A 23,964-nucleotide genomic window follows, 5' to 3' on the forward strand; every position below is an offset into this window, starting at 1 on the left:
TACCTCGAAATACTTATGCTATATCAATTTCAAAGTTCGGAAAAAATATGTATAAAGTCAACTAGACCAATTCGTGTATTTCTTCACCAATTTTAATGAGGAAAGTTTTCGACGAACCACTGGTTTAACATTTACGAGGACAGTTATGTAGCGCACAATATAACATTAATCCAACAAATTTCGATCAGGAAATAAACCCCCAACCACGTCGATACCGCCATCGCACGTTGTGATTAACGAATATTATTTTTAACGATATCGCATCCGAAAGTTCCGTGAATGGATGAATGAACCATTCAATCTGTAATGACCCAACATTTCCCTGTATCGTGATGGCGAAAAAATATCGAATTAAAAACGCCGTAGGGAGACGGAATAAAAGATCAGTTTCAACCAGAGAAATAATCTGGCCACAGAAACACACGAAAAGAGTTCGCGTGCAAACGATCAGCGTGTTCCAAGAAACAGGGCGAACTCTTCGTTTCTATATTTTACGCTGTTCTTTTTCTTAGATAGTCCTCGCCAGCAACTTCCACGCTGTACAAGCGTCTTTCTCCGACATCTTAATGTTGGAATTCATCTCTTGATAAATTGTCGAGCGTTTGTTCCCTTTCTGCATTCGCGATACAACATTTGTCGACCTTAGGTCCACTGTTGTCGACGTTTCAATTGAACAAATGCCTTAAATCCCGATTTTACCTTCCTTATATCTGACAATTATTTAAGAGTCATTAATCTTCCGTTATGTATCGTGTTATGCATTTTGTATATTGTACCCGTTGTTAATGAACGATACCGATTGTACGATATTAATTAATCGGTTCATTATTTGTTCCAATAGAGCATTTTCTCCAACAGATATTAATGATATGTTTACGTCATCGTTGCCGTCAAATTTCAAGTTTTAAACTGATATAACACAGGTGTTATTTTACGATGCTTTTGTGCCATGAAATCCGGCTAGATTTTACATGGTTCGGAATCAGCCATTGTACGCGGAGCTGACAATTAGCCGTGAGATATTAAAAACATTAATGGACGGTTTGCGTAGCTGTTTTCATCAAACTCCAAACTTTAAATTGATATGCCATAAGTGCTATTTCGCGGTAATTTTATGTCACGAAATTATGTCAAAACTTTCTACATTTCGAAATCGACCGCTTGATATACAACCTAATAATACTCGTTTTTCGTGCACTTTAAACTGTAATTACAGTTCTAAATGCAATGTGTTACACTTAAAAATTAGTGGACGTTGGTTCGTTTATCATGAACTTTTTTTATCGGTTAGGTATTTAGTGCTATAGCATTCTGAGTTATTTTAGAATTTAATTTGAGAAGTTGGGAACTTGGAAACTGGGGAGTTTGGCAATTTAGGACTATGGAGTTTTTCAAAATTCTCAAATTCCAAAATTCTCAAGTTCCAAAACTCTCAAATTCCAAAATTCTCAAGTTCCAAAATTCTCAAATTTCAAAATTCTCAAATCCCAAAACTCTCAAATACCAAATCTCTGAAATTCCAAAATCTCTCAAATTCCAAATCTCTCAAATTCCAAGCCTCTCAAATACCAAATCTCTCAAATTCCAAAACTCTCAAATTCCAAACCTCTCAAATACCAAATCTCTCAAATTCCAAAATCTCTCAAATTCCAAATCTCTCAAATTCCAAGCCTCTCAAATACCAAATCTCTCAAATTCCAAAACTCTCAAATTCCAAACCTCTCAAATACCAAATCTCTCAAATTCCAAAACTCTCAAATTCCAAAATCCTCCAAATTCTCAAAATTCTCAAATTTGATAAATGTTCAAATCAAGGAGCTTGCGCCTTCTTAAAGTATGGCCCTAAATCTGCCAGAATATCCAACACCCAGGTTGCGGCAATATAGCGGGAGTGAACCGCAATGAAAAGCGCGAAAGAATTTTCCTCAGTTTCCAATATGGTCATCGAAGAGAAATCTCCGCGAGGCGTTCCAAACAAAGGTGTTTATAGCCGTCTATCCAAAGCACAGAACGATTCTCGAAGAGCCGCATGCCCCTAGGCAATTTCATGGAAAAGAGTACATTAGAAACGCTTAACCTGTCTGATGCAAGATCGTCGAGAACCTACGTGTTACCGATTCCCGTGTACTACAAGAAAACCATAGGGCTCTAACAAGGACGCCTGCTTTTTCTATCCACCTATCCTTGCGGAATTCCACCGCAGACCTATAATCACATTTTCATAAAATTATTACAATTATCATCTTACCGATTTTTTCTTGCTCTTTGCTGCAACTGTTCCTGCATCGGCTTGCATAAAATTAACTTTAAACACGTTCCACAGTGCCTGTACGGTTTCCTGATCTTTCCAAACCGGCAATTACATACTCTATGCTTTTATGGAGTCGATGAATGGTGGTGATACGCGCTCATACGCTGGTAAAATTAATGAACTGCCTCGATCGGTTTGAGCGAATCGAAGGCTTCAATAATGGGTCAATCAAGATACGAGCCGATGCATATGTCTTTTTTTTCCCCGTTTCTTTATTCGCGATGATAGGCATGGCACCATGGGTTCGTTACGGGGTCACTACGCACATCGTTTCTTTATCTATGAAAACACAGATCAGCCGCGTTGCGTGCAATCTTATTGCGATTGTAATAACAAATTGATTTGAACGCAACGCTGGCTGATTGAATAAAGCGGAAAGATTGGCTGACCATTCACGATCGCGACGCTGCAACGACGATTCAGCCTCTGAACGTCTTCAATAAGAATCTTCATTAAAAGTATCATTAAATATCGACAGGTATAGATGTTTTAACTTATACGAAGCAACGTTTAATAAAACAAACTCAGTCACCATCATTGAGCTCACATAAAAAAATCTAAGATGAGACTGAACCTAAAGTCACCCTGAACAAAATCTAACATAATTCAACTAAACCTTAACTTCTCTAAGTAACTTAATCGTAAGCTTATCTTAATAAAGTAATTTTAATAAAATACATCTTAAGACCATGTGCTGAATTTTGCAGAAAGAAAGTAAATCAGCAGGTCGTAGAGAATCATGTACCAAGAAAGTATGTCGAAAATCGAAAATTTGAAGTTGATGATAGGCATGCCTCTTAAGCTTAAAACGAAGCTTTCCGCCAACAGTTTCCATACCCACTTTGTTAGATTCTTCAGAACTTTGAAACGATCGTTTCGATCGATCGGGTCATCTAGCGTTTAAGATCTTCTATACTCGTAAAACTTCCGAGACCTTTGATACAAGTTACATCGGTTGTTAATCTTCCAGAAATTGCCTATTCGGGTTTTAGCAAACTTCTGGTTAAGTGTTTTGACGTTGTTCGTTTGTGAACGAGGAAATTAGAAACTTCGACAAAATAATAACCGTTCAAATTAAAATAACTTTAAATATTTTAATTAAAATATCTAAAGTCTAGAAAATCTAGAGATCAAAATGTTCGCATCTACCTGCGACGTCGGCTAAAATTTTGAAATTCGCAGGTGGTCGGGGACACTAGTATTTTTAAACTTGGCCCGGCTGTAAGTAGACACTACTTCTAAAGATTAGGCTCGGGAAAGTTACCAATAATTTAGTCGTTCAATTTGAAAATAAGTCAACGATTATTTTTGTCAGTTCGTTAGTTTTGAATAGTTTAAAATAATACTTATTATTGGTCAACGAGATACGTTTTTATCAAAGTATGTTTATACATTTAATAGTGACTCAGTGTCACAAGATGACTAACAATGTGCGCATTTTGTTTATCGACAAAATGCTTCGTTTAATATACACGCGTAAGCTCATAGAACACTTTTAGAACGCCACAAGGAAGCGCGTCCATTGAAGCTAAAATTGCGAAATATGTTTTCATAGCCGGCTACATTGCAGGAAACTTAATATCGAAAACATTTCATCCCGCGAATTCCCGATCAAAAGGATTGACAATGTAAGGGAACAATTCAATTTTAGATCAATTTTGCGCTCCACTCTTAGCAGAAACCAGTATCCATTGATTGATGAAAATGAAGGACAAGCTTAGAAGAAAATTGCTACGGGTTTTCAGAAAAATTTCCTGGATATTATTTCCGAAGTATTTCTAAAACGAAGAAATATTTATTAAAAAATGTTAGCAACTTTTCTTGGGGAAATATGATCAAAAATCTATAGCATACCTACGTGGACGCAGTATTTACGTATAAGACGTAAATAAGGTTAGATAACAATACGCTCGTTAATGGCCCGCCACTTAACAGATACGCAAATGCCATGCATTCGTGGGCAAGTCGACTTTCTAGTTCGAAAAATTTCATATCTGTACACAATCTAAATTCCAATTGTCACATTTGCAAATTTTGAAATGACGACAGTATTTTTCGTCCTTAAAACTTCCGCGTCGTTGAAATATCGATTGGTAGAAAATCGGTTTGGAAAAAGTCGGCAAACTGCATATTTGCCATCGGTTCGTACAAAATTGCGCGATATATTTGAATATCCGCCCCATCGCTCACCTTTACATTCCTTGGTGGTTTCATCGGAATTGTCTCGGCAGTCGTCCGTTAAGTCGCAGACCCACGAATACGGTATACATACTCCGTTCGCACATCGAAATTGCCTTAAAGAACAAGGCATGCCTGAAATGAAATAAAGTAAACAAAATGAAATTGCCGCTGCGTCAGCAAGATGAATCGCCGACAGAAAATTATGCGAAACAAAAAGAAGCAGAAATAAAATAAAGAGGTTAGAAAAACACGACGTGTCGTATGCTTATTACTGCGAAGTCAACATTGACATATCACCTTTTTGTCTTATAACAATTTCAAGTTTACAACTTACATTACGTTTGTTTTTCTTATATATTTTTTCGTTCGAAACGATGAACACGAGAACTAATAATTTCATGATTAAACGAGGATGATTTCGGTTCATTTTGAAAGAATTAACGCACTGTAGACAATTCACGATGTTCCACTGAGCTCGTTCGAAAAAACCATGGTGGACCTCATCCAATAATTCAGCAGCACTTTCAATTCACTTCCATTACCACGGCGGGACGACTCGCGGGAAATTCGTATTATTTAAATTCGATTATGTCACGAACGATAACGTGAAAGCACATCGAACTTGTATATCTCGTTTAACATTTTCAGCAGTGCCAACGATTTAATTATACTTTTAATACCGTTTCAACTTCGAGAATGTCAACCTCAAAATTCATCGAACCATGTATTCTTTTCACAAACATAGATTAATGTCGTTTATATTCAGAGTGACCAGTACGCATTTAAACGTAGAACGTAAAAAACGAGAGATCGAATAGTCAGTGTTCGATCGTGCTATCGAAGACACTCTCCTTCCTATTATTGTTACAGTCTCTTTATAACGAATTATTTATAAAATAATTTAATAACAGTGACGAGAATTGTTTTCCTAATTTAATGGTTTTAATATATAATATTTTTCGACAACAGGAATTGGATCCTTTTCAAACGCCGATAACGCCATCTGGATAAAAAATTCGATACGTGCATTAACCATGCGAAGTTAGTCGCGATTTGTGAACCGCGTCGATTTTTTGAATTTTGAGAAAGCATTTTACACGAATAATAACACGTTGACTACTGTTCTCGAATCATAAGGATATACATACAAAAATGAAACGTGGTGGTATTTCATTGAATGAAAGAATTTATAGTCATAAATCATTCGATTATTGGTTACGAAATCGATCTTACCATATTGTTGTTGTTTACTAAGTTGTTCAATATCAGATCAGATGTTATCTTGCGCGCAATTTAAACCGCTATGAATATTTCGTGCATAATGCATCAAGTTTTTAACATTATATCAAAACAAATTGAATGACTACACATATCAATAACATATATAAAAAAACAGATGTCATTATTTTGAGTAATATGACCAAATTAGCATTGCAGGAAATTTGTCTGCTGTATTAATGTAACCTTTAACTGTAATGACGTTTCAAATAGTTGAATCATCAATTACATTGATACATGTAATAAACGTCGAATAACGTTTAACGTAACCGTATACTTGGATGCGTAATGTTTGGAAATTTTTAAATTTGCTGCACTAGTTAACCGACAAGATCCTACACTGCACTTGGATCGACAAAGTCTAATAGAGAAATTATGTGATATCTCAAATACATGAATGAAACGATTATCGATTTATCGCGAGATACTCGATTGATTCGTGTAACCGTTCTGCACGTATCAGTTTATAACGCGGAAGTTTACTTTTAATTTCGATATGTTTATTGACGAAAATAATCAAATAGCTTTGTAATTTCATATTTAACGCGAATCCTGTTAAACACGCGAAAGGGTATTTGAAATTATAACGTAATGAAATGTACCATAAAAGTTGCGTCTAAAATGTTATAACGTGTTCGCTTACTTTGAGGTACGCTAAAAACGTAATAACAGTTCCAAAAAGTGTTATTTTAATTTTATTTTTGCTTTCATAAGTTAAAAATGATAGTATATATTTAAACATTATTCGGGCCTGCAATGCTTTGTACTATATGTAAATTGTCAGTTTAAGTTATTAAACGACATTAAAAGGTCGTTGAAAACACCGAGGTTAGATTATAAAATGAAGCACGTGTAATCGATAATTCTATTCACCTTTTATAACATTATTCCGTACGCAATATGCCATTACTTCTAATATAAAATTTCATCCTACATAATGTAGCGGTTGATTTTCATAATCAACCAATTTTCGTAACATCAGTCTCGTTATTTTGATTTTTGGTGACTACTGAATTTATAAGATACGCTTTGTAGCTAAATCCAACCAATATTGTCAGACATAAATGTAAGCATACATTATTTCATATAAAAATACAATATGTATCTTTAATACTCATATTAATAAATATGTAATTATTTTATTTTAAAAAATATTTAATTTTTACGTAAATGTACACAACAAATTTCTGTAAAACTGTTATTAACAGATATCAATTTTCCGCAGGACAAAATGAATGTCATAAATTCAAATGCTTACCGTCGTTAAAAAAATAATAAAAATAAAAATAAATTCATTTCGTATGATAATTAAAAAAGGGCAACGTGTACTTTTGCATCGTTTACATGTACGTATGTGTGTAAATTGTAGACAAAGAGGAAACCATATTTCGATTATATGCAAACATTTAAAATTTAAAAAAAAATGTCCTGAACATCAAATGAAAGGCATAATGTATCAAGATCTTCACGTGCTTCCATCTATCGCAGTATTCCCCCATTTTCAGACTAACTCACTTTTCACTCTACCAGCATCCCCTTCATAGAGATCGTAGGTATTGAGCTTATACGTCAGATATATTTTTTTATATATCGGCGACTGTCCTCCTTTCCCGCGTCCTACGTCGGCCGATTTGTAAGAACTCATTGAAAATGTACACGAAAGATGTCGATTATGTAAGCAGCATTGGCGCATGGCACATCCCATACATATTTTGTCAATCAACAATACCATACTCTCGAGTCAATTTTCAATGACAACATTAATCGTTCGCATTTAGCATTCTTTCTCTGCTTAACCGATATCGAAAAAATGTATATGACTTACTGTCAATAGAGGAAGCATTAGCCGCTACGAGGAAGTCGAATATAGTCAGCAAGTACAGCGGCAAAAGTACCAGAAGACAGCTTCGCCCCATGACAACCCTCTTTGGTCGCACACCTGTCTTTTTCCTTTCTTCCACCACTTCCTTTCAACACTACCACTGACACCAAGGAATTTCAAAAGTATCCCTCGATTGTTTCTCTCACGATTTTTCTTTCTCCCGACTGACTTTGACAGCCGGCAAACCGGGAGATCGATCAACAACAACAACAATCCTCACTCACGGTGTACTGAAATGATTACCAGCAAAGAATTGGCAAGACCACGCGGTCCAACGGTCTTTAATCTGCATCGGGCGAGTCACAAATTCTCAATCGTGTACACGCAAATAGCCAACAATTAAGAGTAGCTGCGTGCTCGAGGGCAGAACAAAAAGTACACTCCACGAAGTGGTTGAGACTGACAGGCCCGCCCCGTGTGCAAGCACTTTCATGTGTGTCTCCCTGTATATCCCCTTTGCTCCCTCTTTTCTTCTTCTATCTTTTTCATTCGCTGATATGAATTTGTTGTACCTTTCTTACTCTCTCGCGCAGCTGTTCTATTTCTCTTCACACTGCACAGAATCGTTCTACCTTTCTCTCTTTTTCCTTTCCCTCTCCCGGGCGAAACACCGATGACCACTGATTCTGACGCACCGGTATCGCGCCACCTGCGCGCGCAACTACTCCCTCTGGTTCGTCGCCTTTTCTACTATTCTTCTCCCCTTCTTTTCTATCGTTGATAAAGTTACGTTATATGCGTACTCGTAACCTGCTTCTTTAACTGTATATCGTGACCCAGCTTAATATATTGTCTTTAATAAACACAGGTGAAAAATATCTCATCCAATGAAATTCCTCTTTTTGCTTTCCCCGAAGAATGACACCTTAAAGAGTAACATCTCAATACTTTTTATATTCCGGTTTACCCCACAAATACTATAAAGCGTTTGCACATGTTATTGACCTTTAGTTAATTAAATTGTTAACCATAAATTATTTAATTTTTTTTCATATCAAATGATATTTATATATTTAGGTAAACTATATCCCCTCCGCGTGTTTTTTGATTTCCGCGATATGACGAGTACCGTAAAAGTCTATGTGACTAACACCATCGACACTAAATTCTCTAGAAAATTTTTTGTTACCTATAAAAAGTTTATTTAATACATTAGTCTTATGTATCATAACTTAATACCCACACTTTTACACTAATTAAACATGTACACAAACAATCTTACAATCTTACTGCAATGTTAATTGTTAGTATATTACACTTAAAATATTATATACAAAATATACAATTATAAATTTTGTTATGAAAATATTATTCTTGCACTGAAGATATAGTACTCCACATTAATATGTTGGGTCCATTAGTAGCTAGAAAACAGTTTGTTTGTGGATGTACACTCAGTGACACTATTGGATGTTTGGTTGGTTTAAATCCTGAAAGCTTTGTAACTACTTTCTGTGATACTAGATCCCATATCCATAATTTTCCATCTGCTGATCCAGAAAGAATACGAGTATCTTGGGTGTCTACACTTGATTCCAAGCATAAATTATTTGCTATATGACCTGTAAATTCTCCAAGCAATTCTCCTGAATCTTTGTCTATTAATCTAATTACAGCATCTGCACAACTGACTACTATGCACTGTCCATCTCTTGTGAAACTGGAACATGTTACTGCATCTGTAATATTTGTAATAAAATAAAATGTGTTACATCTTAATAGACTGTGAATTTATTTTTTTTTATCTTATTAACTAACCTCCCATATAATCTGCATACATTTCACCCACACGAATGTCATATCTACGAATTTTACCATCAAATGAAGATGATAGAATTTCATGATCTGAAACTCTGATGCTGGAAATAGAATCTTTGGCTTCATTTAAACATTGTACAGGTTCTAGTACTTTGGAACGTACATCCCACAACATAACTGAATTATCCCTTGATCCAGAAACAACCATAGAAGATTCTTCATTAAACCTATCATTAAAGAATGTGTTTGTATATCATTATAATTCATTTATATACATATATATAACACTCTTTAGGTATATACCTTACTGCATTAACTGGACCTGCATGACCCCTTAAACGACGAACTGGTGTTCCTGTTGACACATCCCAAAGAATAACTGATTTATCTAAACCACAAGAAACAATCTGACTACTATCACAAGATGAACAAGCATCCATTACTTCATCGCCATGTCCACCATATGTTTTTAAAGCAACACCTCTGTGTGGATTCCATAATTTTAATTTTCTGTCAGATCCACAGGTTAAACAATAAGCGCCATCAACTATAACAAATTATTAAATTTATATCAATAACATCTTGTAAATAAAAGATTAATATTAAATAAAAAAGTACAAACAGTACAGATACATACCAGTAAATCGTACAGCTCGTACAGCTCCCTGTTTACAATCTATTTCTCTTATAAATTTATACTCAATTAACATTTTAAACACAACCTACTATGTTATTAAATATGTTGAGAATACAACAAACTTATTATTATGATAATCATTTAATCTTTCTTTAACAAGTATATGAATTTTTCAAACCTTGTTTACTTCAAAATGTATACGTTTATGTTTAACTTTATATATTAACGAATATTGAAATATTGACTCTGATTAGTCCTAACTTTTACAATGTTTATGACATCGAATGTATATATCCAGTGATCTTTTATTTTGTATACTTCTCATATCATTCGTTCTTCTCTTTCTTTCAAATATGTTTAGCCACTATGTATATGACTAACCGAATTGAAAATCTAACATAGTGAAATAACTCTAGGTGGAAAGCAACCTACTGAAACTAGCTCAGTTGTGGGAAACAAGTATGACTAAGTTGATAAACTGAGAATAAAAATAGAAAGTTTATGTTATTTTTCTTTATATTTGAACGTTTTTTTCTTGTGAAGTACATTGAAGCGCAAATCTGATTTCCTTAATGAAAGTAGCATTTAAATAATAGTTATTCATTTCGAAAATGTCTATTTCCCTTGATCGCCATTTTCCCTAGAGAAACTAGACTAGTCTCAAGCGTACAAAATATCACCATTGTCTATTGGTATTCATGAATGCAAAAATATGTAAACTTCTTTCAAGATACCTGACAACCTGTAGTTATGAATGAACGTAAATGCAGGACACGCATATTATATCAGCGACTGTAGATAGCAATTTTTGTTGATGTTCCACGAAAATATCACTGTGTTGTAACTGTGAAGTAATATATTTATTACCACCAGTGAAGTTTGTATCGTATTTGTTGTTTAATACAGTTCTATATATATGTCATTTTAAGTAAATACGCGAGTTTGTTTGCAAAATTAGAAATATTTAAGGTTAATACCTGTTAAACTGCAGTAAATTTTTCAAATTTTACACGTTGATGAACAGAACAAATGATTGATTACAATAATTTTTAATACAATACATTATAAAAATTATGTAAATAAAATGGTTGCAAACACAGCAGATGATATGCCTGGATCCATATATCATGAAAAACAAGTAATATAATCAGTATTTCATATCTGTTATGTATAGTTGTTGAATGTGTTAAAATATGTTCCTATTCATATTTTTTATGTTTATAGATAAAAGAACTTTGTGCATTACATGCATTAAATAATTTGTTCCAAGAGAGGGGTTTTAACAAACAAAAATTAGATCAAATTTGTTACAGTTTAAGTCCAGATGTATGGATTAATCCACATAAATCATTATTAGGATTTGGCAATTATGATATTAATGTTATTATGGCAGCATTACAGCAAAAAGGACGTGAAGCAGTATGGTTTGATAAACGCAGGTTTGTAATTTATAGTGCAATCATAGTCAAGTCAATTGGGAAATATTTATGAATTCAAAAATTTTTTTCAGAGACCCCAAATGTCTGTGTTTAGATAATATTGAAGGCTTCATATTAAATGTACCAACAAAATATAAATTAGGATTTGTGTTACTTCCTTTAAAAAGACGTCATTGGATTGCCCTAAAGAAAATTCATGGGGCCTTTTATAATTTGGATTCGAAACTTGATTCCCCACAACTTATAGGACAGGTTAGTTAATAATTTATTTTTTTGTGTGAATATTAAAGTGCCTTTTTATTATAATATAAATAAAGAATTAAATTAAATAACATGTTCTCAGGATAATGACTTACTTACATACCTAAAGGATCAGATAGATAGTAAAGAGAAAGAATTATTTCTGGTTGTGTCAAGAGAAATAGACAATAGTCAAGGATGGTTAATAAATACATGTACAAATAAAGAGAAGGATAATGCAGATAGAGATGATGCAGAAAAAGATAACACAGAGAAGGATAACACAATTACATATATTGAAGATAGTTGTACAGATATGGATTTAAAAAAAATGGAGTCAAAAGAATTGAATGAAAACGAAAATTCTCTAGATAACAAAAATGCTAGATAATTAAAGGCTTTTAATTTAAATAAACAACTCAATATTTCAGGCCAAAATAAATTTAAAATTGAGATGACAATAGTCCAATAATAAACAACTTTAGAAAATTGAAATAAAAAAAAATCAATATTGTAGGCATGATAGGAAAATGCGCAAGGAATAATCAGTCAAGGAAAGAATTTATTCAAAGATTAGATAAATTGACAAGGAATATGGGTTTTATAGGTTTTACAAAATTACTATAAATCATTTTTTATAGAAAATATACAATCTTCGACTAGATGACTTTGTAATTTCTTCGTTTAATCAAGCGTTCAAGAGATACTCTGTTTTCTCTCGTTTGATTGGCGTACAGGAATTATCGCCGAATTTTCTTTACGAAGTCTCTAAGTCGTATCCGAGAGCGGTTGATGATCCTTCCTCTCGGAACAGCTAATTAAATTAATTCATACCACAAGCTTCTATTTAATATGGTTTCGTTACTATCCGCGGTCACTAGAGTCAACAGTATGGTTGTCAGGCTCGCTTCTAACAGTTTTGCGAGGTGTACCTTCTGCGAATTTTCTCTACACTTGCCTTGACTAGAATATTGCGTATAAATTTCTTTGAATAAAAAAGGAGTAACAATTATTTTTGTTCTATTCATGTATATGTATATAATACATATAACACATGGCAGCTTTATTACATTCAAAAATAAATAATAGTTTGTTAATTGCACATTACTAATTATTAATTTAAATATATATGATTTTTAATAAAATCGGGCGAAATTTATAATATATTTTGCAATTGAACTAGAAGCCTTATTTATTTAAGAAAGTAATATATATTTTAAATGTACCATTTATTTTATATATTTATAAGTTGAAACGCTTTTTTATTTTAATTTTATTATTTTAACAAAACTTACATTCACAATATTTTTCTGTGGTTTACATTCTTTAACATTGCTTTGTCAGTATTACTCAATGTACATCGGTAATTTGTGTTACAAAATGTATTGATTTAATAAATATATATTATACTATTGTTCTTTGGATGTGTAATAACACTATGTACAGAACATTATTGCACTATTACAAGAAAAGATACAAAATAACATGTTTCTGAAGAATTATAGTTCTTTCTTAGAATCTGTTCTAGTCACATTAGATTATTTAATTAAATGATATTAACAACGGTAAAAGACAATCTTTAATACATTCAGCACAATATATTGCTATGTAATTGTGATAACATGTAATTGGTATATAATATATGTAATTTTTTTACATTTATTATACATTTTAACATTATACATTTAATTATAAGGTCATTATTTTATAACAAGATATACGTTATATTTGTTAAATCACATGTTTCAATTTTGTGAAAGAGTTGTTTCTAACAAACTTATTGTTTAAATAAATGTTCACAATGTTTAATAATCAATAATCTATTTTTTAATTACCATTTTATAGCAAGAGCAATATCTGCCTTTTTTATTTCATGATACTGAGTATGAAAATGTGCTAAAGCCTTATCTGTATATTCTCCTCCCAACCAATTTCTGTACAAATTTTGGACTGCTTTGTTCTTCTCAGGATTACTCTCAGGGAGTTCATGATACATAGATTCTAATTTTAATGCTAACTCGCGTGGTTGAATATTGTCTACAGGTCTAATTTGTGCTCCTCCATTAAGACATCCTGGATAATTAAATTAGAATATATAGAATATATCTTTCTACTGTAATATTATTCAAATGAAACTTACCACAAGGACATGCCATGACTTCAACATAATCATATGGGCATTTCCCTCTTTTTAGTTTTTGTACAAGATTTTGTATATTCCTAAATCCATTGACAATAGCAAATTTTAATAGTGGCTGCTCATTCTTGTAAAAAATTGCTTCTTGAAAATCAGGATTTCTTAAATTCTTAAATTCAACTATAACATCAGTTTCATCAAATAGATATTTTGCAGCATAACGGAAGATAAAATCTGCATAACCACCAGAACCTGAACCACTATGACTGCATAAATTAGTTTCTAAATTTTCTGTTTGTACTCCAAAAGGTTTTTGAACTTCTTTTTCATTTACTTCACTCAATGTTACATTATATTCATTCAACATTTGTTCTAGTTCAACTGTAAGAAAAGATGAATATATATATCATAAATATATAAATGTATAATATTTGAAATACATACTTGGTGTTATAACACAATCTACATCTCTAGAATTTCTTTCTGCATTATAAAAATCTTCTCTGGATGCTTCTAATTTTTTATCATAACAAGGCATAAGAGTTACATGATATATTTGTTCTGGTGAAAGACCCTTAGTTTCAGCTAAATGATACTTGACTAATGATCCCATAATTTGCTGAGGAGACTTTGTAACACTAATGTATGGAAGTATAAAATTACCATGAGTTTTTTCAGCATAACATACCCATCCTATACAACAAAACGAATAATTTTTAAATGATAATATTGTATAAAATAAATGTAAGAAATGATATTTCTTCATTCTACCTGGACAAGAAGAAGATAACATTGGTAACTGATTTGTTGCACCTCCTTTAGCTGCTTTGTAACGTTCTACAAATTCTTTAGCAGACTCTAATAATGCAAAATCATCAGCTATAGTCATATCTACAACTATATCTGCTCCTAACTGATAGAAGTATCCAGCAAGTTTATTTAATGCTTGTTCTGGATTAAGATCATAACGTTTTGCTATAGACAGTACTGCTTGTACAGAGAGACTAACTACTATAAATTTAGAACATGTACCATCTTTATTCTAGGAAGTAAAAGTACAATAGAAATGATTAGTTACTTCTGAATGTGAAGTAAAAAAGACACATTATTTTAATAATTACTACCTGACACTCAGATACTTTTTCTTTGAACACTCTCAACAGTTCTTCTTGACTTTGTTGTGTGACTAATACACTCTCTGCAGATGTAATACAACCGCTACAAGCTAAACAATCAGCAAGTGTGATTTCAACTTTCTGTAGTTTTTCAAATTGCCCAACCTAAGAGAAGTAAACAATTGTAAAACAATATACAAAAATACATGTGCAAATATCAGTAATTAAATATTGTACTTCATTTAATATTGAGGGTACTCCATCTTCTTCAATTTTTATTTTTGCACCAGTTTTACTTTTTGATGCCTGAATTTCTATAGGTTTTATACATTCCTGCAAACATAAATGACATATAATAAGAATTGTCATTAAACAATTAGAAGAATAATGAAAATACCTGTGAAGGAGTAATGAAATCATCCAAACTTGTAAGCTGTAATGCTCCACTAAATCGAGATGTCATTTTCTCTTTAAATAAAATTAATAAATATAATTCAAAGTAATTTATATTATTAAATAATTTAACAACGAAATCGTGGATATAATAATGGTACAAGAAAAATTAATTACAAATGCTACGAACATGTATGACACTTCTTCAAATTCAAAACATAACCTTACTTTTAATTTTTAAATAAGAAAGTCAATAAACTTTTATATTTACATATTTATTATTTGAATTTGAAATAAGAAAATATTTGAACCTCTCTTTCTCTCTCTATACATATGTATATATATAAAAGTTAAAATATTAATTTATCAATTATTCGATATTTTAATGATATCGAAATACTATCTATGATTAACTTTGTTCTGAATAATATATACAATTAGTTTATGAGAAAGTATACATATAGGAACAAAAATATTTAAAAGATCTGACAAGATCTATTTAAGTGATATTGATGATACAAAGTAAATACAGCAATAATTCTATATTTTTTATAAATGTGAACATATATTAGCAAATTTTTATTTAATCGCTACAGGTGGCAATACACATATTCAGATATTTTGTATGTATGATAAACACTATACATGTATAGATTACATATTTCATCCCTTACATTGTATAAGCAATTGAGAACCTCTGATTTAAGGGTTCAGGGGGGTAAGCGTGCGCCTGCAAGATGGCAATTCTTCCTTCTGCCAAACACGAACAGTGGTATTTGATACGATTTTTATGAAATATTAGTTTTAAGAATGACTGAAGTGAAAAAAGATGATGTTGTTAAAATTTTACACACTTATCCTCTATGCAGAGTAAGTAAAATTTACTTTACATTAATTGTATCGTAAAATGTATTGTCAAGAAAAGTGTTCAGTTCTTTTTATTTAATCAATAGACGTCTTAATACAAAATAAATACCATGTATACTATTTATTTTTCTTAAATTTATTGTCATGTAATAACTTCATGATTTTAAGTATATATGTATTACTATTTATTTATAAATTACATAAATTATTATTTTTATTTCTGATATAGAAATGCGATATGTCTGACGAAATGAAACAAGAAGCAATGGAACTGTGTGTTACTGCTGCAGAAAAATATGCCGATAATTATGAAAGTGTTTCTCGAATGATTAAAGAGACCATGGATAAAAGATTCGGCGCATCTTGGCATACAGTCGTCGGCGAGGGATACGGATTTGAAATAACTTATCAGCTAAAACATCTTCTATATATGTACTGTGCTGGAAACCTAGCGATATGTATATGGAAATCGGCTTAGTAAAATTGACAAAAATTAAAACAAGACGAAAACGCGAACAGATGTACAAATCATATTCTTATAATTTTCATAGCAACTAATTCCAAAGAAACATTTTATGTTTTGAATGACAGATTGAACGACAAATGCAATTAAATCGTACAAATAAACTATTAAAATAAAACGACTAATCATAAATTAGTATATTTACAAATGTTTAACATTTTACGACCAAAGATGTCGTTGACATGTCAATGAATAATATTATTGAAAAAAATGTTCAAATTTATATAACAATAAATTTACGTATTTATCGATAATTGTCAATAGTAAGGCATAACGAAATAAAAGAATGAACATAATTATATTTTTTATATATATAAAAGAATATTATTTATAAGTAATTGTAATTGTTTAAATATCAATTTTAATTTTATAGAAGTTTCTTTTCGTAAATTTTTATTTTTATTAATTGATGTTATCATTTAGTTCGTGCCATTTAAATTCATACACATTAACTTGTGATATTCGTCGTATAATTTGTATTTTTATATACCTTTATTCATTTATATAAAAATGTTTAATGTAATTGTTATATAATGTTATATGTATAAAATATATATTACTATGTACAGGTAACATTATCAAATACGTGTTATTATTAAATATATGTATGTATCTTCTGAAATATAGTAACTTTATATTTTAATAGTAGTTATTACATTGAAATATTTGCCATTTAAAATTTCACAAAAGGTTCTAAAAGTACTGGTTCACAATATTTCTTGTTAGTCCTTTTTTATGGACTTATAATTACTACTTACACAATTCATTACAGATTTCTAGTATGAATGTTTCTGTTATATTAACTTCTATTACTAGCACACAAAAATATACATACATTATACAATTTTATGGTATAATAATTTTGTAGTATAATTGTTTGTCTAAACATTTATTTTTGCATTTAATTACACTATCATTTTACCATTACTGTTTACAGCACTCTTTTACTACAAGTTCATTAACCTTTTTTATTTTGATTTGAAAAATATAAAAACGTATCTTTTAGTTCAAAATATATGACAAATTTTTTAACATAATTTCATGATTTACCTAAGAGATCAAAATTAAGATATTTTTATGTAAGAACTTTAACAGATGAAGTTATAATAACATAATCTACAAAAAATTTGTTAAAGACTACTATTCCATCTGAAATAGTTATTTATAAAGGATGCTGTAACAAATGATTAATATATTTAGAAACATATATAATTTGCTTACGTTGTAATGTATCTAAAATAATTAAATAATGTAATAGATATTAAATAATACATATACTTTGATCAAGATGTGATAGTAATAGACTGATAAATATTAAATATTTACATAGCACTAAGGAATGATTTTAAATTACATAAATGAGATTTGTTACATTATTTAATAGCAATAATAACAATTTAATACCTTTATACTTTTTAATTATTTACTATCACCGTTAACAATACATATACTTTCCATTTTCCATTTCTGTAAGACAAACTCTTTAGTATTTACAACTCTTACAGAGACTTCTATACGTGCTGCTAAGTCATATGTACCAGGGGATGGAAGTACTGCTTGCAATTTTATAGTACTATTAGCAAGTGGTTCTATATGTGAACAAATCGCCGAGTGACAAGCATATCTGTAGTGAGCAGAAGCTTGTGGTAAAAAAAGTTGTGACTTTATACTCGGAAGATGGCTTTCACTGAAACAAAAATAAAGCAATTTATAATTAACAAATAGTCAATTATGGTAGAGTGCTGTTATATGACTCTTAATGAATTTGTAATTAATATTATTACCTGCTGGTTCCTATTGTATTGACTTTAATATCAATTTGTGACTCCAAATGATTTTGTATGTACATTATTACTGGAACAAAGCACAATTGACTCTGATTAAAATTATGCGTGATTTGTCTAGCATGGCTCAAAGAAAAGGAAATTATATTTTTCAAAAATTCTGTTTCTAATGCTTGATCTTTAATAGTCACAGCCATGGAGTCGAGTATATTTTTATCTGGTCCAAAGATTTTCAAACGTCCACCATATTCATTTGTTTCAACTTGAATTTCCTTGGGGTGTTTGTAAGTTTTGTTCAAATACTCAATAGCAAGATGATGTTGACCAATTGCTTGTCTAGTAACAATTCCGCCTTCAATTATTTTTGCTCTCCATTTAATGATTAAAGTAGAATTTAATGTCATAGTAACGGATAAAGATGATTGTTGTACATTTTGTGGTAATCGTTGGGATTGCTGCTGTAATTCGGTTAAATTTTCATTTACATCTAATGATGGAATATTTCTTCTTTGTATGAAACTATTATACGGATATTTCTCATTTGATTCCGTACAATCACTTTCCTGAATCAAAGATACAGTAGAAAGTACCAACTCATCATCATTTTTCTTTCTTAATTTAAGCATTAAATGAAACATTTCCTGAGGTTGTATCTTAATATCTGTTGGTAAAACAGATGAACTAAATATGGACCATAAATCGCTTTGAAACAATACTTTAGTCAATAAAATTTCATTCATAACAGGATCATGAATTTGATTTGCATTTTTAATGCATACTATTAAATTTAATGTGGGTAAAACATCTTTAAATAATATACTCCTCGAGGCTATTGCAGTAATGTGTATAGAATCTAAAGCTGTAAAATGCCAGCTGTGTCTACAAAGTCTATGTTTTATCATGGTTTTTGAATCAACATTTTCATAGTAAAAAAGTAAATCTAAACGATGATTTCCTTTTTCATCAGGTGCTCTAATCCAGACTGGTATGGTATGAGTTTCTCCAACATTTAATGTATCAGATGGTAATGGAATCTTAATTATAAGTCTATTACTTTTTTTTGCTACATGATCTGAAATAATAATTAAATTATTGATATAATATTACTTCAATTATCTTTTAATTGATTTAATATGCATTTGAAAATATATACCTTCTTGGCTATTAGAATACTCGTCTCCTAATGAAATAAGTTTAGCGTCTGTAGATGCTAAATAAACATTGGATAATGATGCATTACCCACGTTTTTTAAAGTAATTTCTAATTTTTGAATTTCGCCACATAACATCTCCGAATTTAATTTATTAAAGAAAACCTGCAACAAAATGTGTACTTATTACGATGTAAAAGATAATTCACGCGTAATTATATTCAAACATTAAATACCTGCATAAAAGGTGCCTTTTCAATAACATTTATTTCTAATCTATAATCTACTCCATACATGTTTGTACCAGGTTTTTCTTTGACGTTCTTCAATTTAGGCCCCCTAATTTCAAATAATCTTTTTCCAGTAATAGCTATTGTTGGATTAACAACTGGCGGATCTATTACATGTGTTGGATTAGATAAATTATAACTTAAGCCTAACACTTTTAATTCCCCCACTTTCTTTGGTACAAGACTTAGTGTAATATTTTGTTTACAAGCTGGTTGTAATATAATTTTTTCGATTACTTGTGTTTCCACTGGTTTTAAGTCTTCCGGAGATTTCATTTCATTTGTAGTTTGATTATTGCCACAATTAAATAACCATAATAAGGTCACATCAGATAATGGCAGCGGTATATGCAATGGATTATATAATTCAATAAAAAAATGCACTGGTTCATCCACAACAGAATTTGGTTTTACACTGTTATTACTTGTTTTTGAGTATAATGCAACTGTTGGTTTAAATATCATAGGAGGGGATCCCTGAGCTTCTGTTATTAGCATCTCTTCCATTTTTGACCACCTCACATCATCACATTCTTCAGTATCAAATGAAACATGACTTGCTGGAATATTATTGTTATATGATTCAGCTAAAGGTCCATATAATACTTTAATACTATAACTATTTATTAACGGTAAAGGCAAGATAGGAAGCTCTTCATGATTCGATAAATTTTCTTGCGACAGTAACTGTAATTTATAAATAGTAATTAATCTAAAAAACATATGGAACACGAAATAAAATATTACATGCAATTAGTGATATGCATACTTACATTATGGATATGTAAAAATTCACGTAAAAATGCAGCTTGTTGTGTAGCTGGTTGTTTACTATAGACATTTAATAATTTTTCGAATGCTTTAACTGCTTCATTAACTTGTTTTAATGATGCAGCTTGTCTACCAATGGTAAAATGTATATGATCTTCAGCTAATGACCAACCTCTTCCATTATATACCTATTAATTATTATTTTAATAGTAGTGAATAATGTTTCAAGGACAATTAATTAAGAATACCTGGTATGCTTGTTGATAACATCGCAACGAATGCTTTCTTTGACCTGCTTTTGAAAATCTATGACCAGCAAGAACAGCATGAAATGCGTATTTGCGCATCATTTTTGGCCCAATAAAACAATAAGCAGCTTGTTCTAATAGGAGTGCTGAACGTAAATCTGAATCTTCGCTGGTCATACGAATTAATTGTTTTGCCGCTTCCCCATACAAATTTCTACCCTTCAAGCATTCGGCACTGAGAAGCGTTGCTCTTGTTGCAAACTGAGGCATTTTGCAACTATTTGAATAAGTTAATATCGCATCATCCATATATTCAATAGTTTTTCTATTAGTTTCACCTTGCATAAATGCACTTAAAGCAGCCATTTCAAGAGCACCTGCATAATAAAGCCAAGCTTGATCTGCTGCAAAATCTCTCTTTGCACTGTGATATGCTTGGTAAGCAAGTGAATAGTGACCAAACATAAAACATAAGTCACCTAAACGGCGCAGCTGTAATTCTGGAGATTCTGTTGTATAACTGAAATCCAAAGAAGCTGGAACTTTATATATTTATATATGCTATGTACAACTTTTTTTACATCTAATATATAAGTTGCTATTATACAGTAGAAAGGTATGTAAATATTATTACACATACATTACAGCATTTGATGGAGTAGGTCCTGGTATTCCAGGTTTATTTGTTCCAAACCATCGTCTTGTAGCACTAAAAAGAGATCTACTGACACCTTTTTTGTTCGAAATTACATCACTTAATAAACCAATCTGCTTTTCCACATATGGTAATAAACTTTTTAAACAAAATTCCGTTATCAATGCTCTCAGTCTTTCAAGATCTTGTGTAGATAATCTAACACCATGCTGTGTTATTAAGTAATTAGGAGAGTCTGCCCAAACATTTACATTTATTGGTGTATCACTAACTGTTTGTCCTTTCATATACTCAATAGAACTTTGTGACTTATCAACTATTGGACTTAAAGGATGCATTGTAACAGATACAGCTTCCTGGCCAACTTCCAAGTGTGTAATTGTTGATTCAGATACATCAGAAGAAAAACTGATAGTATCATTCAAATCTGGAGAAACCAGTACAGAATTTTGGGGAGCTATTGGAGTGCCAGCCTGGCTTGTTCTAAAATGCACAATATACATTTGAATATGTTTTGTAAAAATTTAAGAAATATAACTAAAACATACTTGTCAGTATCTGTTGTAACTTCATTTGGCATAGAGGAAACACCACTAGTATCTGCAGGTGTGCGAGGAGAACTATTTTGTTCACTACTCCCAGATACTTCAGAGTGTTTTATTAAAAATTGACTCCAAGGATCTGGTAACTGAGTATTGTCATCAAATTGACCGGGTGGTCTCGAATTCATTTGAAGTAAAAAACAATTATTAGCACCATAGATATTTTTCATTTCTGTATAAACTACTTCAGCTCTATAAAAGATGCAAATAATTCACTTAAATAAATAGAATTAAATATATAAACAGAGAAGAAAATAAAAGCAAATACCTGTTCCTATCATCCTGCAAAGTATCATGTACTAATATATAGTATCTAAGTGTATTGTTATTAAACCATTTTGGCAATTTTCCAGGTATACTTTGTTGTAACTGTGCACCCATGGTTTGTATTTTTTCCAAAGGATTGTCTTCTGCTGTAGAAATAACTATCATACAAGCAAGGAAGTGTTTTGTAAATTCATGATCAGATGGGAACTGAACACTCAAAAACATTTCTCTCCATGCTTCAAACCAAGGAACTGAGACAGGAATATCAAGTTCCGTTGTTCCAATTCGAACAGAAGTTGTATGTTCGCAGGTAGCTGAACTAACTGCTTCATTTAACATTTTTCTAGCAATACTTGGTTCTGGAGGATGTGCATTAACATCTTGTACAAAAAGACGAAGATTTCTAACACTTATACTGTTTCCTTGTGGATCTTTAAAATGACCTATGAAAATGAAAATATACATCTATATAAAATATCACTAGTAAAAGTAGTTAGAAATAAAAATTAATCATTAGATGTATGTTGTTTACGTATATTTATTGTTTTTTATATATTACATTATTATACATTCTATATACACGTGTATGTGTTATATTCTTATACCAAAAATCTTACCTTCAGTATTTAATTTGCAAAACGGTTGCAAAAGTTCAACGAATGATAAATTATTTTTCTGACATACCGCATCAGCTGCAGGTGAACATACCGCAGCAATTTGAGGTGAAAAAGCGTTACTTATAAACTCGCGAGGGGTTAATTTACATTGAGCCATGGTAATTACTATAATTCTACAGGTAACCAAGCTTACGCGTATATTAATGCGTTTATATGTATATGTATATATATATATACGTATATATTACACGACTATTATCATTTTGAACACTACATTACTACTCATTTATTATCTTAATAGTTGACAGAAACCAAACGATTAATACATTCCGAGGAAGAAGTGGTAAACATCTCTATCGAACAGCTGTTTTGTGAATATTTACCCATAAAGGGTGCAAATATAGAGATAACATATATGTGTCATGAAATCAGCCGGAAGCAATCATAAACGAAAACTGGGAAATTTTTTCGCAACCTTTCCTGTAGATGGCAGATATTTGGACAAATTGTGCATTCATGCTTTCCGTCATCAAAGATGATGAGTTTTCGATCATTTTGCGCAAATTCTGATGAGTTCTAATACGCTGCAGAACCAAGGATAACACTAGACATGCATACTCAATGTTCTTTTATTTAGTATACTCTTCTACATCATTACTTCTTTCCACAATTTATATATTTTTGTTCACCTTGTATATGATCACGAAGCTAAAAACAAACGATAGATTGATATTATACTGATGGTGCCCAATTTCTTGAATTCAACAAGGATGTGCGAAAGAAGTGCAGGAGAACTTATTACAGTTTATTTTCATGTT

General features: G+C 31.3%; 6 protein-coding genes and 1 long non-coding RNA gene across 17 annotated transcripts in view; 3 read left to right on the top strand and 4 right to left on the bottom strand.

Moving 5' to 3' along the window:
• The window catches only part of LOC100880556 (low-density lipoprotein receptor), a 48,588-nt gene extending 39,847 nt beyond the window's left edge, over positions 1-8,741 (bottom strand). For 5 of the 8 annotated variants that reach the window (XM_076536290.1, XM_012298664.2, XM_076536288.1 and 2 more), the window contains exons 1-2: positions 7,596-8,741; positions 4,502-4,624 (exon numbers count right to left, since the gene is read on the bottom strand). In XM_076536290.1, coding sequence (XP_076392405.1) covers positions 4,502-4,624; positions 7,596-7,686 — 214 coding nt within the window. In that variant the 5' untranslated portion in view covers positions 7,687-8,741. Of the gene's footprint in view, positions 1-4,501; positions 4,625-4,826; positions 4,968-7,595 lie in introns of those variants that run through there. The other 3 variants (XM_012298665.2, XM_076536289.1, XM_012298663.2) reach the window with 2 other exon arrangements.
• LOC143265244 (uncharacterized) lies at positions 5,261-9,371 on the top strand. The gene is made up of 2 exons (XR_013039577.1): positions 5,261-6,836; positions 6,996-9,371. It is a non-coding gene; the product is annotated as an uncharacterized LOC143265244 (long non-coding RNA).
• LOC100882984 (WD repeat domain-containing protein 83) lies at positions 8,879-10,445 on the bottom strand. Its single transcript, XM_003700354.3, has 4 exons — positions 10,048-10,445; positions 9,714-9,957; positions 9,411-9,637; positions 8,879-9,331 (listed from the first exon to the last, which is right to left on the bottom strand). The coding sequence occupies exons 1-4, from the start codon at positions 10,118-10,120 to the stop codon at positions 8,961-8,963; spliced, it is 915 nt and encodes a 304-aa protein (XP_003700402.1). The 5' UTR covers positions 10,121-10,445; the 3' UTR covers positions 8,879-8,960.
• A 281-nt stretch (positions 10,446-10,726) lies between these two features.
• On the top strand, positions 10,727-14,653 carry Josd (Josephin domain containing). The gene is made up of 4 exons (XM_003700331.3): positions 10,727-11,185; positions 11,272-11,486; positions 11,558-11,738; positions 11,830-14,653. Exons 1-4 carry the CDS (start codon positions 11,132-11,134, stop codon positions 12,115-12,117), a joined length of 738 nt encoding a protein of 245 aa, XP_003700379.1. The 5' UTR covers positions 10,727-11,131; the 3' UTR covers positions 12,118-14,653.
• LOC100880335 (putative cytosolic Fe-S cluster assembly factor CPIJ010948) lies at positions 12,968-16,133 on the bottom strand. Of its 3 annotated transcripts, none has more exons than XM_076536293.1 (8): positions 16,046-16,133; positions 15,376-15,446; positions 15,216-15,311; positions 14,988-15,143; positions 14,635-14,905; positions 14,308-14,556; positions 13,867-14,244; positions 12,968-13,799 (listed from the first exon to the last, which is right to left on the bottom strand). In XM_076536293.1, the coding sequence occupies exons 2-8, from the start codon at positions 15,439-15,441 to the stop codon at positions 13,558-13,560; spliced, it is 1,458 nt and encodes a 485-aa protein (XP_076392408.1). In that variant the 5' UTR covers positions 15,442-15,446; positions 16,046-16,133; the 3' UTR covers positions 12,968-13,557. The 3 variants fall into 3 exon arrangements, with proteins under 3 accessions (XP_076392408.1, XP_003700378.3, XP_012154057.2); XM_003700330.3 differs by lacking the exon at positions 16,046-16,133 and adding an exon at positions 15,683-15,772; XM_012298667.2 differs by lacking the exon at positions 16,046-16,133 and adding an exon at positions 15,562-15,633.
• LOC100880221 (dynein axonemal light chain 4) lies at positions 16,101-16,893 on the top strand. The gene is made up of 2 exons (XM_003700329.3): positions 16,101-16,241; positions 16,468-16,893. The coding sequence occupies exons 1-2, from the start codon at positions 16,182-16,184 to the stop codon at positions 16,714-16,716; spliced, it is 309 nt and encodes a 102-aa protein (XP_003700377.2). The 5' UTR covers positions 16,101-16,181; the 3' UTR covers positions 16,717-16,893.
• Positions 16,894-17,371: 478 nt separating this feature from the next.
• l(3)76BDm (trafficking protein particle complex subunit 8 homolog l(3)76BDm) lies at positions 17,372-23,573 on the bottom strand. Of its 2 annotated transcripts, none has more exons than XM_012298657.2 (10): positions 23,147-23,568; positions 22,531-22,972; positions 22,209-22,454; positions 21,646-22,143; positions 21,006-21,525; positions 20,760-20,945; positions 19,933-20,673; positions 19,699-19,861; positions 18,546-19,617; positions 17,372-18,448 (listed from the first exon to the last, which is right to left on the bottom strand). In XM_012298657.2, exons 1-10 carry the CDS (start codon positions 23,301-23,303, stop codon positions 18,181-18,183), a joined length of 4,293 nt encoding a protein of 1,430 aa, XP_012154047.1. In that variant the 5' UTR covers positions 23,304-23,568; the 3' UTR covers positions 17,372-18,180. The 2 variants fall into 2 exon arrangements, with proteins under 2 accessions (XP_012154047.1, XP_012154048.1); XM_012298658.2 differs by lacking the exon at positions 17,372-18,448 and having other exon boundaries at positions 18,712-18,881; positions 18,977-19,617; positions 23,147-23,573.
• Positions 23,574-23,964: the final 391 nt, after the last annotated feature.

This window comes from Megachile rotundata, chromosome 10 (genome assembly GCF_050947335.1).
Source record: "Megachile rotundata isolate GNS110a chromosome 10, iyMegRotu1, whole genome shotgun sequence".
In the NCBI taxonomy this organism is placed as follows: domain Eukaryota; kingdom Metazoa; phylum Arthropoda; class Insecta; order Hymenoptera; family Megachilidae; genus Megachile; species Megachile rotundata.

Bases quoted from the DNA above. Each gene is read 5' to 3' on its own strand.
- LOC100882984 (XM_003700354.3), bottom strand. From the start codon at position 10,120: ATGTTAATTGAGTATAAATTTATAAGAGAAATAGATTGTAAACAGGGA. The intron at 9,638-9,713 runs GTATATACCTAA...CTTTAATGATAG, and splicing joins GGTCCAGTTAATGCAGTAAG to GTTTAATGAAGAATCTTCTA. The intron at 9,332-9,410 runs GTTAGTTAATAA...CAAATATTACAG, and splicing joins GTATGCAGATTATATGGGAG to ATGCAGTAACATGTTCCAGT.
- Josd (XM_003700331.3), top strand. From the start codon at position 11,132: ATGGTTGCAAACACAGCAGATGATATGCCTGGATCCATATATCATGAA. The intron at 11,487-11,557 runs GTTTGTAATTTA...AATTTTTTTCAG, and splicing joins GTATGGTTTGATAAACGCAG to AGACCCCAAATGTCTGTGTT. The intron at 11,739-11,829 runs GTTAGTTAATAA...ACATGTTCTCAG, and splicing joins CCCCACAACTTATAGGACAG to GATAATGACTTACTTACATA.
- LOC100880335 (XM_003700330.3), bottom strand. From the start codon at position 15,704: ATGTATAGAGAGAGAAAGAGAG. The intron at 15,144-15,215 runs GTACAATATTTA...TACTTCTCTTAG, and splicing joins TACCCTCAATATTAAATGAA to GTTGGGCAATTTGAAAAACT. The intron at 14,906-14,987 runs GTAGTAATTATT...TTTACTTCCTAG, and splicing joins AAAAAGTATCTGAGTGTCAG to AATAAAGATGGTACATGTTC.
- LOC100880221 (XM_003700329.3), top strand. From the start codon at position 16,182: ATGACTGAAGTGAAAAAAGATGATGTTGTTAAAATTTTACACACTTAT. The intron at 16,242-16,467 runs GTAAGTAAAATT...TTTCTGATATAG, and splicing joins ACACTTATCCTCTATGCAGA to AAATGCGATATGTCTGACGA.